Source organism: Coregonus lavaretus, assembly GCF_964263955.1.
Source record: "Coregonus lavaretus genome assembly, contig: HAP1_SCAFFOLD_515, whole genome shotgun sequence".
Classification (NCBI taxonomy): domain Eukaryota; kingdom Metazoa; phylum Chordata; class Actinopteri; order Salmoniformes; family Salmonidae; genus Coregonus; species Coregonus lavaretus.
In genome coordinates, this window is record NW_028156278.1 from 315,540 (window position 1) to 333,766 (window position 18,227).

At 47.5% G+C, this 18,227-nt stretch overlaps 1 protein-coding gene across 1 annotated transcript in view; it reads right to left on the bottom strand.

Moving 5' to 3' along the window:
* tbc1d2b (TBC1 domain family, member 2B) overlaps positions 1–18,227 on the bottom strand; it is a gene marked incomplete at its 5' end in the record, with an annotated part of 43,988 nt that overhangs the window by 6,645 nt on the left and 19,116 nt on the right. Inside the window, 3 exons of the mRNA XM_084200499.1 lie at positions 6,648–6,769; positions 8,895–9,080; positions 17,846–17,963. Coding sequence (XP_084056625.1) covers positions 6,648–6,769; positions 8,895–9,080; positions 17,846–17,963 — 426 coding nt within the window. The remainder of the gene's footprint in view (positions 1–6,647; positions 6,770–8,894; positions 9,081–17,845; positions 17,964–18,227) is intronic.

Below are 18,227 nucleotides of genomic sequence, written 5' to 3' on the forward strand. Positions count from 1 at the left end.
CGAATGATCCAGAGGAGGAATGGGAGAAGGTCATGTGGTCTGATGAGACAAAAATAGAGCTTTTTGGTCTAAACTCCACTCGCCGTGTTTGGAGGAAGAAGAAGGATGAGTACAACCCCAAGAACACCATCCCAACCGTGAAGCATGGAGGTGGAAACATCATTCTTTGGGGATGCTTTTCTGCAAAGGGGACAGGACGACCGCACCGTATTGAGGGGAGGATGGATGTGGCCATGTATCGCGAGATCTTGGCCAACAACCTCCTTCCCTCAGTAAGAGCATTGAAGATGGGTCGTGGCTGGGTCTTCCAGCATGACAACGACCCGAAACACACAGCCAGGGCAACTAAGGAGTGGCTCCGTAAGAAGCATCTCAAGGTCGGTCCTGTAGTGGCCTAGCCAGTCTCCAGACCTGAACCCAATAGAAAATCTTTGGAGGGAGCTGAAAGTCCATATTGCCCAGCGACAGCCCCGAAACCTGAAGGATCTGGAGAAGGTCTGTATGGAGGAGTGGGCCAAAATCCCTGCTGCAGTGTGTGCAAACCTGGTCAAGACCTACAGGAAACGTATGATCTCTGTAATTGCAAACAAAGGTTTCTGTACCAAATATTAAGTTCTGCTTTTCTGATGTATCAAATACTTATGTCATGCAATAAAATGCAAATTAATTACTTATAAATCATACAATGTGATTTTCTGGATTTTTGTTTTAGATTCCGTCTCTCACAGTTGAAGTGTACCTATGATACAAATGACAGACCTCTACATGCTTTGTAAGTAGGAAAACCTGCAAAATCGGCAGTGTATCAAATACTCCCTACTGTATTGTCCTGCTGATAGCCCACCAAGGGTGGATGGCTTCTTTTGTATTCCAATGTATTGGAAAGGCTGTTAAACCATTTCCACCTGGCCCAAAATAAAATACAAAATAAAAATACATAACAATAATAAACACTCAAATAGGCAACAGAAGCAGGAACAGAAGCAGGAACAGAAGCAGGAACAGAAGCATAGTGCTGAGTGACTCTCTCATTCCTGGCTTTCGTTCAAAATAAGTTATATTATAATGCAGGGTTAAAGACACATTCTGATTGTCTTTAGCATGCAGTCTCTCCTCTCGCTACAGCTCATTTCGTTTGAATTATTATGTGATTATAATAAATTGACATATTTGTAGGGGTTGATGCATTTTTCTTTAGGGCAAACCAAGTCTGTGATATTGAGTTAGAAATGTAAAACATTAGAGGACTTAGGCCTCGAATACATAAATACACTGCAAGTTTTGCACTTTACAAGGACTCAACTCTGACTGACCGCAGCATCTATCAGTAGTCTAAACTGTGGCACAAATTAGGGGATTTTTCACACCTAGCTGAGCTGTTAGACTATGAATGGAGGTGCAGAGAGAGAGAAGAGAAGCCAGCTTGCGACCAGCCACGGTGGATGACATCCTTTTCCTGCACAGGAATTTGAAGAAATCCAGTGATGAATGGACTGTTTTTGAAGTTATTGTTTTAGTATATTTATTTGTTGTCTAATATTACAAGGCTCTTTAAAGCGATTTGAGTTGTCAATGTGCCTCATTGCATTGTGCAAAAATAAATATATCACTCTTAATTCATGGGATGGTTTATTTTTAGCCAGATGTTGAAAAGACATGCAGACAAATTAATTAATGCAGGAAAAGAGGACTAACAGCCTACTGTCTGTAGTCATGACAACAATTAGACTAAATAAATTGATGTTATTTTGTTGGGTAACGGATCGGCTCTCGGAACTCATTAAGAGGCGCCTTCTATCTTCAATATAATCATTCATTCAGAAGGTTAAACCCATAGGTCTTAGGCCTGCAGTAAATTAAATTAGGTTCCCAGGTTCATTTTTCATTAGGTTATAATAATCCATGCCTTCTGGGAATGTTATAAAGTCCCAAAGTTATGGGCGGAGTCAGAAAGTTGGCTGGAAACGTTTAATCCGTCTGTCCGCATATTTCAAGACATGGCATATTGGGGTGCAGTGAGATACCCGATGGGTTGGACCATACTTTTCTCCTCAATCATCTTGAAAAAACGTAGACTTAAAAACTGAAAATCAACTAATGTCAGCCTTTAAATGCTTTTATTTTCCAAATGTTGAAAGTGCGTGGGCAACAGAGAGAAACAAAATGGTGCAGTTTGAGGCCTTGTGCCCCTTTGTAGCTCAGTTGGTAGAGCATGGTGCTTGCAACACCAGTATGAAAATGTATGAAGTCACTCTGGATAAGAGCATCTGCTTAATGACTAAAATGTAAAGGTAATGTGGCGGAGAGTGAGGTGTGGGTCTGGGCAGGTGTGATGTAGTGGATATGGAGATAGGGGGTCTGGGCAGGTGGGTCTGGGCAGGTGGGTCTGGGCAGGTGGGTCTGGGCAGGGGGGTCTGGGCAGGTGGGTCTGGGCAGGTGGGTCTGGGCAGGTGGGTCTGGGCAGGTGTGATGTAGTGGATCAGGAGATAGGGGGTCTGGGCAGGTGGGTCTGGGCAGGTGGGTCTGGGCAGGTGTGATGTAGTGGATCAGGAGATAGGGGGTCTGGGCAGGTGGGTCTGGGCAGGTGGGTCTGGGCAGGTGTGATGTAGTGGATCAGGAGATAGGGGGTGTGAGCAGGTGGGTCTGGGCAGGTGGGTGTGAGCAGGTGGGTCTGGGCAGGTGTGATGTAGTGGATCTGGAGATAGGGGGTCTGGGTAGGTGGGTCTGGGCAGGTGTGATGTAGTGGATCTGGAGATAGGGGGTCTGGGCAGGTGGGTCTGGGCAGGTGGGTCTGGGCAGGTGGGTCTGGGCAGGTGTGATGTAGTGGATCTGGAGATAGGGGGTCTGGGCAGGTGGGTCTGGGCAGGTGGGTCTGGGCAGGTGTGATGTAGTGGATCAGGAGATAGGGGGTGTGAGCAGGTGGGTCTGGGCAGGTGTGATGTAGTGGATCTGGAGATAGGGGGTCTGGAGCAGGTGGGTCTGGGCAGGTGGGTCTGGGCAGGTGGGTCTGGGCAGGTGGGTCTGGGCAGGTGTGATGTAGTGGATCTGGAGATAGGGGGTGTGAGCAGGTGGGTCTGGGCAGGTGGGTCTGGGCAGGTGGGTCTGGGCAGGTGGGTCTGGGCAGGTGGGTCTGGGCAGGTGGGTCTGGGCAGGTGTGATGTAGTGGATCTGGAGATAGGGGGTGTGAGCAGGTGGGTCTGGGCAGGTGGGTCTGGGCAGGTGGGTCTGGGCAGGTGTGACTAGCAGAAAGAATGTTGGTACTTATTTATTTTGATCCAAAGCCACGAATGAGTGAGTCACACTGTCACGAATTCCTCCGAAGCTGCCTCCTCTCCTGGTTCGGGGCAGGCTTCAGCGTTCGTCGTCACCGGCCTTCTAGCCACTGCCGCTCCTCATCTCATCATTCCATTTGTTTTGTCTTGTTTATTACACACACCTGGTTCATATCCCCTCATCAGTACCTGTATAAGTGTTCCCTCTCCCCCCCTTGTCCTTGTGGGTGATTGTTCATTGTGAGAATTAGTAGCTTGGTTGAGCTCAGTATTTTGTATCGCCAGGGTATTTCCCCTGTGTGCATGTTTGTTCCAGTGCGCCTGTTTTACCTCTGGACTGGTTACGCTGTCCTACGGAATAAACTCTGTATTCTGTGATTTACCCTCCTGCGCCTGACTCCTTCAACACCACCTCATCACAATGTGACTAATAAACAGTTCTGCGTAAACCTGTATTTTGCGGATTAAAGCCTGTTATTCTGTGATTTACCCTCCTGCGCCTGACTCCTTCAAATCACGCATCACACACTCAGCTTTATTCTGACAAATATAACTTTATGCTGCAAAAATAGCCTACTAAATAAGCTAAGCCTAAATGAATATATTAAATAGCCTATATATCCCCCTACCCCACCAAAAAATGTTTAATAAAAATAGCCTTCCCTGTCCTCCCTGTCCTCCCTGTCCCCCCTGTCCTCCCTGTCCTCCCTGCCCTCCCTGTCCTCCCTGTCCCCCCTGTCCCCCCTGTCCTTCCTGCCCTCCCTGTCCTCCCTGCCCTCCCTGCCCTCCCTGTCCTCCCTGTCCCCCCTGTCCTTCCTGTCCTCCCTGTCCTTCCTGTCCTCCCTGTCCTCCCTGTCCTCCCTGCCCTCCCTGCCCTCCCTGTCCTCCCTGTCCTCCCTGCCCTCCCTGTCTTCTCTGTCCTTCCTGCCCACCCTGTCCTCCCTGTCCTCCCTGTCCTCCCTGCCCTCCCTGCCCTCCCTGCCCTCCCTGTCCTTCCTGTCCTCCCTGTCCTCCCTGTCCTCCCTGTCCTTCCTGTCCTCCCTGTCCTTCCTGCCCTCCCTGCCCTCCCTGTCCTCCCTGTCCTCCCTGCCCTCCCTGTCTTCTCTGTCCTTCCTGCCCACCCTGTCCTCCCTGTCCTCCCTGCCCTCCCTGCCCTCCCTGCCCTCCCTGTCCTTCCTGTCCTCCCTGCCCTCCCTGCCCTCCCTGTCCTTCCTGTCCTCCCTGTCCTCCCTGTCCTCCCTGTCCTTCCTGTCCTCCCTGTCCTCCCTGTCCTTCCTGCCCTCCCTGTCCTCCCTGCCCTCCCTGTCCTCCCTGCCCTCCCTGTCTTCTCTGTCCTTCCTGCCCACCCTGTCCTCCCTGTCCTCCCTGCCCTCCATGTCCTCCCTGTCCTCCCTGCCCTCCCTGCCCTCCCTGCCCTCCCTGTCCTTCCTGCCCTCCCTATCCCCCCTGCCCTCCCTGTCCTTCCTGTCCTCCCTGCCCTCCCTGTCCTCCCTGTCCTTCCTGTCCTTCCTGCCCTCCCTGCCCTCCCTGCCCTCCCTGTCCTCCCTGTCCTCCCTGTCCTTCCTGTCCTCACTGGACTCTTTCATTCAGTTTCTTCTTCCCATCAGTAAAGAAGGACTCCGTGTTTCAGAAACTCACTTTATATATTGAGCGGCTGTCACTCTTTCACACTGTGGTAAATAAAGCCAGTTTGTTATTTAGAATGATTTCTGCCTGGTCACAGGCTGTCAGCTGGCCTGTCTCTGACACCACACATCCATCTGTAGGTGACGCCACACTGTCCCCAGGTGGACAGCAGGCATCTTGAAGAGACAGAGCCACAAGTATTCCTTCACAATAGTTGGCCTTGTGTTATCTGCAGTTTTGAGCTGCTCTGTCCCACTCCGTGCTGCTCTGTCCCACTCCACTATTCCTTTATGTAATGGGCTGTAAAGCACAAGTATCCTCTTTTTCAAAAATCGTCAGTCCACATGCAAGTGTAATTGAGCATTTTATTTACCCAAGTTCTCTCTCAATTCCAGGACCACCGCCAGCTATTTATTTATTGCCTGAAGCAGGACACTAGTGCCAGAGGAGAGAGACTCGGACTGAAACATTCACACCTCCATTCATCTACAAAAGGATAGTCTAATTGCTCGGCTAGGTGTGAAAAACCCTCCAATTTGTGCCACAGTTTAGACTACCGATAGATCAGCGTTCTATCTCCCCCTTGTGGTAGTGTGGTGCAATGACAGAATGACACAATCTGCCACCATCTACCACAAACTGTCACGGCATAAGATCAAAACTTTTAATTGAGGAACCACTGTACATTACTCAATACACAGAGACAGACATACATTACTCAACACACAGAGAGACATATAGTACTCACACAGAGAGACATACAGTACTCACAGAGAGAGACATACAGTACTCACACAGAGAGACATACAGTACTCACACAGAGAGACATACAGTACTCACACAGAGAGACATACAGTACTCACACAGAGAGACATACAGTACTCACACAGAGAGACATACAGTACTCACACAGAGAGACATACAGTACTCACACAGAGAGACATACAGTACTCACACAGAGAGACATACAGTACTCACACAGATAGACATACAGTACTCACACAGACAGACATACAGTACTCACACAGAGAGACATACAGTACTCACAGAGAGAGACATGCAGTACTCACACAGAGAGACATACAGTACTCACACAGAGAGACATACAGTACTCACACAGAGAGACATACAGTACTCACACAGAGAGACATACAGTACTCACACAGAGAGACATACAGTACTCACAGAGAGAGACATACAGTACTCACACAGAGAGACATACAGTACTCACAGAGAGAGACATACAGTACTCACAGAGAGACATACAGTACTCACACAGAGAGACATACAGTACTCACAGAGAGAGACATACAGTACTCAATACACAGAGAGACATACAGTACTCACACAGAGAGACATACAGTACTCACACAGAGAGACATACAGTACTCACACAGAGAGACATACAGTACTCACACAGAGAGACATACAGTACTCACACAGAGAGACATACAGTACTCACAGAGAGAGACATACAGTACTCACACAGAGAGACATACAGTACTCACAGAGAGAGACATACAGTACTCACAGAGAGAGACATACAGTACTCACACAGAGAGACATACAGTACTCACAGAGAGAGACATACAGTACTCACAGAGAGAGACATACAGTACTCACAGAGAGAGACATACAGTACTCACACAGAGAGACATACAGTACTCACACAGAGAGACATACAGTACTCACACAGAGAGACATACAGTACTCACACAGAGGGAATAAGGTAGGTTTAGAGTACTGTACCTCCAGTCCAGGATGGTTCTAGTGAAATAGCGGAGATACTTGAAGATGGCCATGGAGTCCAGAAGCTTCAGGAACTCTTCCTCCTTGTACTTGAAGAGAGCGAGGGCGAACCGGAAGATGATCTGAGGAGAGGCAGAGGCATGAAACTCACCGTACGATGACACCTGAGTCAGCTTCCTATCAAACACTAACGCTAAGACTGTTCCAAGTCTTTAGAGTCTGGTTCCTCTAGGTTTCTTCCTGTCTTCTAGGGAGTTTCTCCTAGCCACCATGATTCTTCCTCTGCATTGCTGCTGTTTGGGGTTTTAGGCCGGGTTTCTGCATTGCTGCTGTTTGGGGTTTTAGGCCGGGTTTCTGCATTGCTTGCTGTTTGGGGTTTTAGGCCGGGTTTCTGCATTGCTTGCTGTTTGGGGTTTTAGGCCGGGTTTCTGCATTGCTTGCTGTTTGGGGTTTTAGGCCGGGTTTCTGCATTGCTTGCTGTTTGGGGTTTTAGGCCGGGTTTCTGCATTGCTTGCTGTTTGGGGTTTTAGGCCGGGTTTCTGCATTGCTTGCTGTTTGGGGTTTTAGGCCGGGTTTCTGTATTGCTGCTGTTTGGGGTTTTAGGCCGGGTTTCTGCATTGCTGCTGTTTGGGGTTTTAGGCCGGGTTTCTGTATTGCTGCTGTTTGGGGTTTTAGGCCGGGTTTCTGTATTGCTGCTGTTTGGGGTTTTAGGCCGGGTTTCTGCATTGCTGCTGTTTGGGGTTTTAGGCCGGGTTTCTGTATTGCTGCTGTTTGGGGTTTTAGGCCGGGTTTCTGCATTGCTGCTGTTTGGGGTTTTAGGCCGGGTTTCTGCATTGCTGCTGTTTGGGGTTTTAGGCCGGGTTTCTGCATTGCTGCTGTTTGGGGTTTTAGGCCGGGTTTCTGCATTGCTTGCTGTTTGGGGTTTTAGGCCGGGTTTCTGTATTGCTGCTGTTTGGGGTTTTAGGCCGGGTTTCTGTATTGCTGCTGTTTGGGGTTTTAGGCCGGGTTTCTGTATTGCTGCTGTTTGGGGTTTTAGGCCGGGTTTCTGTATTGCTGCTGTTTGGGGTTTTAGGCCGGTTTCTGTAAAGCACTTTGTTACTTTTTCTGTGACTCTGCTGATGTCAAAAACGCTTTATAAAATACATTTCATTGATTGATTGATTGATTGATTGATTGATTGATCATGTTACTGGAGTTCTCAATGGATCTCCATATAAAGTAAGCAATGATGACATATAGGATCAATATGAGAAAAGTCTGAACATGAACAAACAGCATGCCACAGCTTATATCAAAGCTGGTATCAATGCCTTGTCCTGATCTGGTAGAGACAGGCACTTGGCTAAGTGATGTGGGTCCCAGCAGTTCCTCCTTGTTTCAGCTCTACCATCCTACCCTGTTAACCATCCTACCCTGTTAACCAGTCCTACCATCCTACCCTGTTAACCAGTCCTATCATCCTACCATGTTAACCATACTCCCATCCTACCCTGTTAACCAGTCCTATCATCCTACCATGTTAACCATACTCCCATCCTACCCTGTTAACCAGGCCTATCATCCTACCATGTTAACCATACTCCCATCCTACCCTGTTAACCAGGCCTATCATCCTACCATGTTAACCATACTCCCATCCTACCCTGTTAACCAGGCCTATCATCCTACCATATTAACCATACTCCCATCCTACCCTGTTAACCAGGCCTATCATCCTACCATGTTAACCATACTCCCATCCTACCCTGTTAACCAGGCCTATCATCCTACCATATTAACCATACTCCCATCCTACCCTGTTAACCAGGCCTATCATCCTACCCTGTTAACCATCCTACCCTCTTAACCATCCTACCCTGTTAACCATCCTACCCTGTTAACCAGTCCTACCATCCTACCATGTTAACCATCCTACCATACTACCCTGTTAACCATCCTACCCTGTTAACAATCCTACCCTGTTAACCAGTCCTACCATACTACCCTGTTAACCATCTTACCCTGTTAACCATCCTACCCTGTTAACCTGTCCTACCATACTACCCTGTTAACCATCCTACCATTGTACCCTGTTAAGTATAAAAAATAAATTAAAAAATGTATGCACTCACTAACTGTAAGTCGCTCTGGATAAGAGTGTCTGCTAAATGACTAAAATGTAAAATGTAAAAAATTTAACCATCCTACCCTGTTAACCATCCTACCAATTCTACCCTGTTAACCATCCTACCATGTTATCCAGCCTACCTTTGGTCCCTCGTACAGGAAGGCATCCCAAATCTTGAAGAGGAGGTCAGAGTTCACTGAGTCTACGAAGAGGACCAGGAACCAGTTGAAGGTAATGAGGGAGGAGTCGACCTTGTAGAGGTCAAAGTGGGCGTGGAGTCGGGGCAGCTTCTCACTCAGCAGGTCCTTAAAAACACGCTGGTCCACCTAGAGGTCAGAGAATATACAGGGGTCACCTCAGTCCCTAACCCCCAACCCTAAGTCAGCAGGTCCTCGAACACTCGCTGGTCCTCAGAGAGGACAGACAGGTAGGGACGTCAAACGTTCAGCCAGCTGCACAGACCCTCTGGACACTCTAGTGTAGTGGTTAAATTGTGCTTAGGAGCATTTTTAAACTCTCTCCATGGTTGAAGTAGGAAGAAGTGATGTCATTGTTGTAAAAATGTGTGAGTGTGCTACATTTATACAAATATTGAATTACTTTGACTTTTTTAATTATGTTATATTGCACAAATTACCCAAATTACCCTGGTGGACTCAAGATGTTACTACATTACACAGTCTGACGGTCTAACCACACAGGAATGACAGGAAATACCCATCCTTTGATGTTTTATACATTTGACCTTTTAGTCATTTAGCAGACGCTCTTATCCAGAAAGACTTACATGAACTATTAGGGTTAAGTGCCTTGCTTAAGGGCACAGACAGATTTTTCACCTAGTCGTCTCGGGGATTAGAACCAGCGACCTTTCGGTTACTGGCACAACGCTCTTACCCACTAAGCTACCTGCCGCCCTAGGTGTATAGTCATCACAATCTCACTAAATCGATTGCTTAAAACAGATCAATATTTTCGGTTTAGTACCAGTGTTTTTGTCAGTCCGTAGTGGGGCTTTAGAACGGAACTGTAATTTTCAGACAGGCAGGAAAAACATGGGCGCTCCTCCTACAAGATGTCTCTGGCCTCACATGAATTCTTGGACTTGAGAGTTACACCATCATGGAAATGAAAGCCAACCCGTCGCTATTTAGAAACAGATGTGAGGTGGTGATTTGTTGAAATTATCCAGTCAAAAAAGTGTTGCGTTCCCTTATTAACCATCTACCAAAATCATCATTTTCCCACAGAGTTGGTTGGGTTGTCATCTATCGACCCGAGCTCCGACAGGTTGTCATCTATCGACCCGAGCTCCGACAGGTTGTCATCTATCGACCCGAGCTCCGACAGGTTGTCATCTATCGACCCGAGCTCCGACAGGTTGTCATCTATCGACCCGAGCTCCGACAGGTTGTCATCTATCGACCCGAGCTCCGACAGGTTGTCATCTATCGACCCGAGCTCCGACAGGTTGTCATCTATCGACCCGAGCTCCGACAGGTTGTCATCTATCGACCCGAGCTCCGACAGGTTGTCATCTATCGACCCGAGCTCATTGAGGTTTGAGTTGCTAAATGTTTCCGACAGGTTGTCATCTATCGACCCGAGCTCATTGAGGTTTGTCTGTTAGAAGACGGTACATGTCGCCGCGGTTACTGTCCAAGTTCCATTGATCGACATGAGTGATTCATTTGCGCACGCTATTGACAACAGTAGAAACAAGCTAATTAATTCCAGTCTGGAGTGGCCGCTCGGTAAATATTGGTCCGTGTGCGGTTTAGCAAAATAGAATCTGAACACACGTGTGACACGTGTGTAGGGATTAACTTTTGTATTGGTCTTCAACATATCACAACTTATTACAGCATATTGATTATGAATTTGGACATTTATAACTGCTGTTTTAACATTCGGCAATAAATCAAAAATACATGATAACCGGAAGCATCAACAGTATGATTTTCAATGTATGTTTTAGGAATATATACAGTGAGGGAAAAAAGTATTTGATCCCCTGCTGATTTTGTACGTTTGCCCACTGACAAAGACATGATCAGTCTATAATTTTAATGGTAGGTTTATTTGAACAGTGAGAGACAGAGTAACAACAAAAAAATCCAGAAAAACGCATGTAAAAAATGTTATAAATTGATTTGCATTTCAATGAGGGAAATAAGTATTTGACCCCTCTGCAAAACATGACTTAGTACTAGGTGGCAAAACCCTTGTTGGCAATCACAGAGGTCAGACGTTTCTTGTAGTTGGCCACCAGGTTTGCACACATCTCAGGAGGGATTTTGTCCCACTCCTCTTTGCAGATCTTCTCCAAGTCATTAAGGTTTCGAGGCTGACGTTTGGCAACTCGAACCTTCAGCTCCCTCCACAGATTTTCTATGGGTTTAAAGTCTACATTTCACTGTAATGTCTGCACCTGTTGTATTCGGCGCATGTGGCCAATAAAATTAGATTTGATTTGATTAGATTTTACTCCCCAATTTCGATTCCAATTGGTAGTTATAGTCTGCAACTCCCCTAAGGACTCGGGAGAGGCAAAGGTCGAGAGCCAATGCGTCCTCTGCTAAGCCGTACTGCTTCTTGACACACTGCTCGCTTAACCCGGAAGCCTGCTGCACCAATGTGTCGGAGGAAACACCGTCCAGCTGGCGACCGAAGTCAGCTTGCAGGTGCCCGGCCCGCCACAAGGAGTCGCTAGAGTGCAATGGGACAAGGAAATCCCGGTCGGCCAAACCCTCACCTAACCCGGACGACGCTGGGCCAATTGTGCGCTGTCTCATGGGTCTCCCGGTCACGGCTGGCTGTGACACAGCCTGGGATCGAACCCGGGTCTGTATTGACGCCTCAGACCTTAGACCGCTGTGCCACTCGGGAGGCCCATAAATGGTACTTTTAACATTTTTCAACAGGATTCTACTTTATCAGGTAAAAAATACTGAATGAGCCCAAAAATGTGATATGATTGATTTAATCTGATGATATTAGTGAAATCGTGAAAATATGTTTGTCCTGGCTAATACAGGTGTGGGTCAGTTCAATCTCTAAAGCCCAGTTCGCATCTAACTGACAGACGAGACGGATTTATGTAGTTTTAGAAAATAAGTTTGCTTGATCTTAAGGGTCTAGTTTTAGAACGTCGGCTACTGGAAAAATTCAACGTCATAGTGTGTCGTGTTTCTGGTGCATGTATTTCATTAAACTCATTTCCTACAATACCTTGCTACAACAACTGACAAACAACTTTATTTCAAAGTTTCACCACATCATTGTTAAGAGGCACTGTTACCGGGGAAACGGTCTCAACTGCGCTTCTTGTCTTATCGATCTGAACGCCCAGTATTCAGTCAGCTGTTTTACAACACAAAATTCTAAAACTGTCTAGTTGTCTCGTCTCGGCTGTTGTATCTGAACCGGGCTTAACCCTAACCCTGGTAGTTAGTTAATAAATCCAATGTGAAACGTGATAACCATAGTATCCTTAACTAGCATTGAAAAAGTCAATCCATTCTTGTCTAATTTCTGAATGATGCTTGTAACGTGGTCAGTAGGCTATAGTAAGCCATGCTTCACAGGGGAGGGGCAGGTGGTCAGTAGGCTACAGTAAGCCATGCTTCACAGGGGAGGGGCAGGTGGTCAGTAGGCTACAGTAAGCCATGCTTCACAGGGGAGGGGCAGGTGGTCAGTAGGCTACAGTAAGCCATGCTTCACAGGGGAGGGGCAGGTGGTCAGTAGGCTACAGTAAGCCATGCTTCACAGGGGAGGGGCAGGTGGTCAGTAGGCTACAGTAAGCCATGCTTCACAGGGGAGGGGCAGGTGGTCAGTAGGCTACAGTAAGCCATGCTTCACAGGGGAGGGGCAGGTGGTCAGTAGGCTACAGTAAGCCATGCTTCACAGGGGAGGGGCAGGTGGTCAGTAGGCTACAGTAAGCCATGCTTCACAGGGGAGGGGCAGGTGGTCAGTAGGCTACAGTAAGCCATGCTTCACAGGGGAGGGGCAGGTGGTCAGTAGGCTACAGTAAGCCATGCTTCACAGGGGAGGGGCAGGTGGTCAGTAGGCTACAGTAAGCCATGCTTCACAGGGGAGGGGCAGGTGGTCAGTAGGCTACAGTAAGCCATGCTTCACAGGGGAGGGGCAGGTGGTCAGTAGGCTATAGTAAGCCATGCTTCACAGGGGAGGGGCAGGTGGTCAGTAGGCTACAGTAAGCCATGCTTCACAGGGGAGGGGCAGGTGGTCAGTAGGCTACAGTAAGCCATGCTTCACAGGGGAGGGGCAGGTGGTCAGTAGGCTACAGTAAGCCATGCTTCACAGGGGAGGGGCAGGTGGTCAGTAGGCTACAGTAAGCCATGCTTCACAGGGGAGGGGCAGGTGGTCAGTAGGCTACAGTAAGCCATGCTTCACAGGGGAGGGGCAGGTGGTCAGTAGGCTACAGTAAGCCATGCTTCACAGGGGAGGGGCAGGTGGTCAGTAGGCTACAGTAAGCCATGCTTCACAGGGGAGGGGCAGGTGGTCAGTAGGCTACAGTAAGCCATGCTTCACAGGGGAGGGGCAGGTGGTCAGTAGGCTACAGTAAGCCATGCTTCACAGGGGAGGGGCAGGTGGTCAGTAGGCTACAGTAAGCCATGCTTCACAGGGGAGGGGCAGGTGGTCAGTAGGCTACAGTAAGCCATGCTTCACAGGGGAGGGGCAGGTGGTCAGTAGGCTACAGTAAGCCATGCTTCACAGGGGAGGGGCAGGTGGTCAGTAGGCTACAGTAAGCCATGCTTCACAGGGGAGGGGCAGGTGGTCAGTAGGCTACAGTAAGCCATGCTTCACAGGGGAGGGGCAGGTGGTCAGTAGGCTACAGTAAGCCATGCTTCACAGGGGAGGGGCAGGTGGTCAGTAGGCTACAGTAAGCCATGCTTCACAGGGGAGGGGGGGGGCAGGTGGTCAGTAGGCTACAGTAAGCCATGCTTCACAGGGGAGGGGCAGGTGGTCAGTAGGCTACAGTAAGCCATGCTTCACAGGGGAGGGGCAGGTGGTCAGTAGGCTACAGTAAGCCATGCTTCACAGGGGAGGGGCAGGTGGTCAGTAGACTACAGTAAGCCATGCTTCACAGGGGAGGGGCAGGTGGTCAGTAGGCTACAGTAAGCCATGCTTCACAGGGGAGGGGCAGGTGGTCAGTAGGCTACAGTAAGCCATGCTTCACAGGGGAGGGGCAGGTGGTCAGTAGGCTACAGTAAGCCATGCTTCACAGGGGAGGGGCAGGTGGTCAGTAGGCTACAGTAAGCCATGCTTCACAGGGGAGGGGCAGGTGGTCAGTAGGCTACAGTAAGCCATGCTTCACAGGGGAGGGGCAGGTGGTCAGTAGGCTACAGTAAGCCATGCTTCACAGGGGAGGGGCAGGTGGTCAGTAGGCTACAGTAAGCCATGCTTCACAGGGGAGGGGCAGGTGGTCAGTAGGCTACAGTAAGCCATGCTTCACAGGGGAGGGGCAGGTGGTCAGTAGGCTACAGTAAGCCATGCTTCACAGGGGAGGGGCAGGTAACCTACACACCCACCCAGTGGTAATGATGTCCAGCTGGCAGGAGGACGCTGGAATACGTTTCTGACTGACAGAGTGGGGGCTTTGCAAAGGAGCTTTGATGAGATTTTTGTGGGACTGGAAAAAAATGCATGGAACTTAAAACAACGTTATTAACTGGTTCCCATAGTTTTAAAATAATGGTTCTGTTCCGGAACAGTATACATCACTTTCGTTTTCGGTTCAGGTTCTGTTCCTAAAATAATATTGTTATTTGCCGGTTTTGGGTTCTGTTCCCTGAATAGGTTCCAACCCTTGACTATAACATTCTTTGAGAGCCATGTTAATGTTAATGGGTAACATCACATTGGGTGTATTTCAATAATGATATGTAACTGAAAGTCTAGAATTAGAAAAAATAAATAATTCTAAAAGTTGTCCCAACTCTCAAAATATATGGCCCTGGTTATTCCTAATGCTGTCTGCTGACACATTGTTGTCCTGCTGAGTTAGTCATCATGCTGTCTGCTGACACGTTGTTGTCCTGCTGAGTTAGTCATCATGCTGTCTGCTGATACATTGTTGTCCTGCTGAGTTAGTCCTAATGCTGTCTGCTGACACATTGTTGTCCTGCTGAGTTAGTCATCATGCTGTCTGCTGACACATTGTTGTCCTGCTGAGTTAGTCATCATGCTGTCTGCTGATACATTGTTGTCCTGCTGAGTTAGTCATCATGCTGTCTGCTGACACATTGTTGTCCTGCTGAGTTAGTCATCATGCTGTCTGCTGACACATTGTTGTCCTGCTGAGTTAGTCATCATGCTGTCTGCTGACACATTGTTGTCCTGCTGAGTTAGTCCTAATGCTGTCTGCTGACACATTGTTGTCCTGCTGAGTTAGTCCTAATGCTGTCTGCTGATACATTGTTGTCCTGCTGAGTTAGTCCTAATGCTGTCTGCTGACACATTGTTGTCCTGCTGAGTTAGTCCTAATGCTGTCTGCTGACACATTGTTGTCCTGCTGAGTTAGTCCTAATGCTGTCTGCTGACACATTGTTGTCCTGCTGAGTTAGTCATCATGCTGTCTGCTGACACATTGTTGTCCTGCTGAGTTAGTCATCATGCTGTCTGCTGATACATTGATTTATCACATGAAAAGAACATAATCCACACCAGGGCAACATGAGAACTCTGGCAACAAGACAATTAGGTTTTTGGTATAGTAGTGGTGTAGTAGTGGTGTAGTAGTGGTGTAGTAGTGATATAGTAATGTTGTAGTAATGGTGTAGTAATGGTGTAGTAGTGGTGTAGTAGTGGTGTAGTAGTGATATAGTAATGGTGTAGTAATGGTGTAGTAGTGGTGTAGTAGTGATATAGTAATGTTGTAGTAATGGTGTAGTAATGGTGTAGTAGTGGTGTAGTAGTGGTGTAGTAGTGGTGTAGTAGTGGTGTAGTAGTGGTGTAGTAGTGGTGTAGTAATGGTGTAGTAATGGTGTAGTAATGGTGTAGTAATGGTGTAGTAGTGGTGTAGTAGTGGTGTAGTAATGGTGTAGTAGTGGTGTAGTAGTGGTGTAGTACTGTACCTGTGATCCCAGCAGGGTATTGGTGTAGTAGTGGTGTAGTAGTGGTGTAGTAATGGTGTAGTAGTGGTGTAGTAGTGGTGTAGTAGTGGTGTAGTAATGGTGTAGTAGTGGTGTAGTAGTGGTGTAGTAATGGTGTAGTAGTGGTGTAGTAGTGGTGTAGTAATATTGTAGTAGTGGTGTAGTAGTGGTGTAGTAGTGGTGTAGTAGTGGTGTAGTAATGTTGTAGTAGTGGTGTAGTAGTGGTGTAGTAGTGGTGTAGTAGTGGTGTAGTAGTGGTGTAGTAATGGTGTAGTAGTGGTGTAGTAGTGGTGTAGTAGTGGTGTAGTAGTGGTGTAGTAGTGGTGTAGTAATGGTGTAGTAGTGGTGTAGTAGTGATATAGTAATGTACCTGTGATCCCAGCAGGGTCTTGGTGTAGTAGTGGTGTAGTAGTGGTGTAGTAGTGGTGTAGTAATGGTGTAGTAGTGGTGTAGTAGTGGTGTAGTAGTGGTGTAGTAGTGGTGTAGTAGTGGTGTAGTAGTGATATAGTAATGTACCTGTGATCCCAGCAGGGTCTTGGTGTAGTAGTGGTGTAGTAGTGGTGTAGTAGTGGTGTAGTAGTGATATAGTAATGGTGTAGTAGTGGTGTAGTAGTGGTGTAGTAGTGTACCTGTGATCCCAGCAGGGTCTTGGTGTAGTAGTGGTGTAGTAGTGGTGTAGTAGTGGTGTAGTAGTGTACCTGTGATCCCAGCAGGGTATTGGTGTAGTAGTGGTGTAGTAGTGGTGTAGTAGTGATATAGTAATGGCGTAGTAGTGGTGTAGTAGTGATATAGTAATGTACCTGTGATCCCAGCAGGGTCTTGGTGTAGTAGTGGTGTAGTAGTGGTGTAGTAGTGGTGTAGTAGGGATATAGTAATGGTGTAGTAGTGATATAGTAATGGTGTAGTAGTGTACCTGTGATCCCAGCAGGGTCTTGGTGTAGTAGTGATATAGTAGTGGTGTAGTAGTGGGGTAGTAGTGGTGTAGTAATGGTGTAGTAGTGGTGTAGTAGTGGTGTAGTAATGGTGTAGTAGTGGTGTAGTAATGGTGTAGTAGTGGTGTAGTAGTGGTGTAGTAATGGTGTAGTAGTGGTGTAGTAGTGGTGTAGTAGTGGTGTAGTAGTGGTGTAGTAATGGTGTAGTAGTGGTGTAGTAGTGATATAGTAATGTACCTGTGATCCCAGCAGGGTCTTGGTGTAGTAGTGGTGTAGTAGTGGTGTAGTAGTGGTGTAGTAGTGATATAGTAATGGTGTAGTAGTGGTGTAGTAGTGGTGTAGTAGTGTACCTGTGATCCCAGCAGGGTCTTGGTGTAGTAGTGGTGTAGTAGTGGTGTAGTAGTGGTGTAGTAGTGGTGTAGTAGTGTACCTGTGATCCCAGCAGGGTATTGGTGTAGTAGTGGTGTAGTAGTGATATAGTAATGGCGTAGTAGTGGTGTAGTAGTGATATAGTAATGTACCTGTGATCCCAGCAGGGTCTTGGTGTAGTAGTGGTGTAGTAGTGGTGTAGTAGTGGTGTAGTAGTGATATAGTAATGGTGTAGTAGTGATATAGTAATGGTGTAGTAGTGTACCTGTGATCCCAGCAGGGTCTTGGTGTAGTAGTGATATAGTAGTGGTGTAGTAGTGGTGTAGTAGTGGTGTAGTAATGGTGTAGTAGTGGTGTAGTAGTGGTGTAGTAGTGATATAGTAGTGGTGTAGTAGTGGTGTAGTAGTGGTGTAGTAGTGGTGTAGTAGTGATATAGTAATGGTGTAGTAGTGGTGTAGTAATGGTGTAGTAGTGGTGTAGTAGTGGTGTAGTAGTGGTGTAGTAGTGATATAGTAGTGGTGTAGTAGTGGTGTAGTAGTGATATAGTAGTGGTGTAGTAGTGGTGTAGTAGTGGTGTAGTAGTGATATAGTAGTGGTGTAGTAGTGGTGTAGTAGTGGTGTAGTAGTGGTGTAGTAGTGGGGTAGTAGTGGTGTAGTAGTGGTGTAGTAGTGTACCTGTGATCCCAGCAGGGTCTTGGTGTAGTAATCCCGGGGCATGAAGACCTCTACGATAGTGATGAGACACCAGAAGGCATCCTCTTGGTCCAGGTACAGCAACGCTATGGCTGCCAGCCTGGGAGAGGAGAACACTGATAATAGGACAACATCTTCCTCCCACAGGATCAAACATAGTAGCACCTCTAGTTATCTGTAGTGGTCATCATAACATAGCAGCACCTCTAGTTATCTGTAGTGGTCATCATAACATAGCAGCACCTCTAGTTATCTGTACTGGTCATCATAACATAGCAGCACCTCTAGTTATCTGTAGTGGTCATCATAACATAGCAGCACCTCTAGTTATCTGTAGTGGTCATCATAACATAGCAGCACCTCT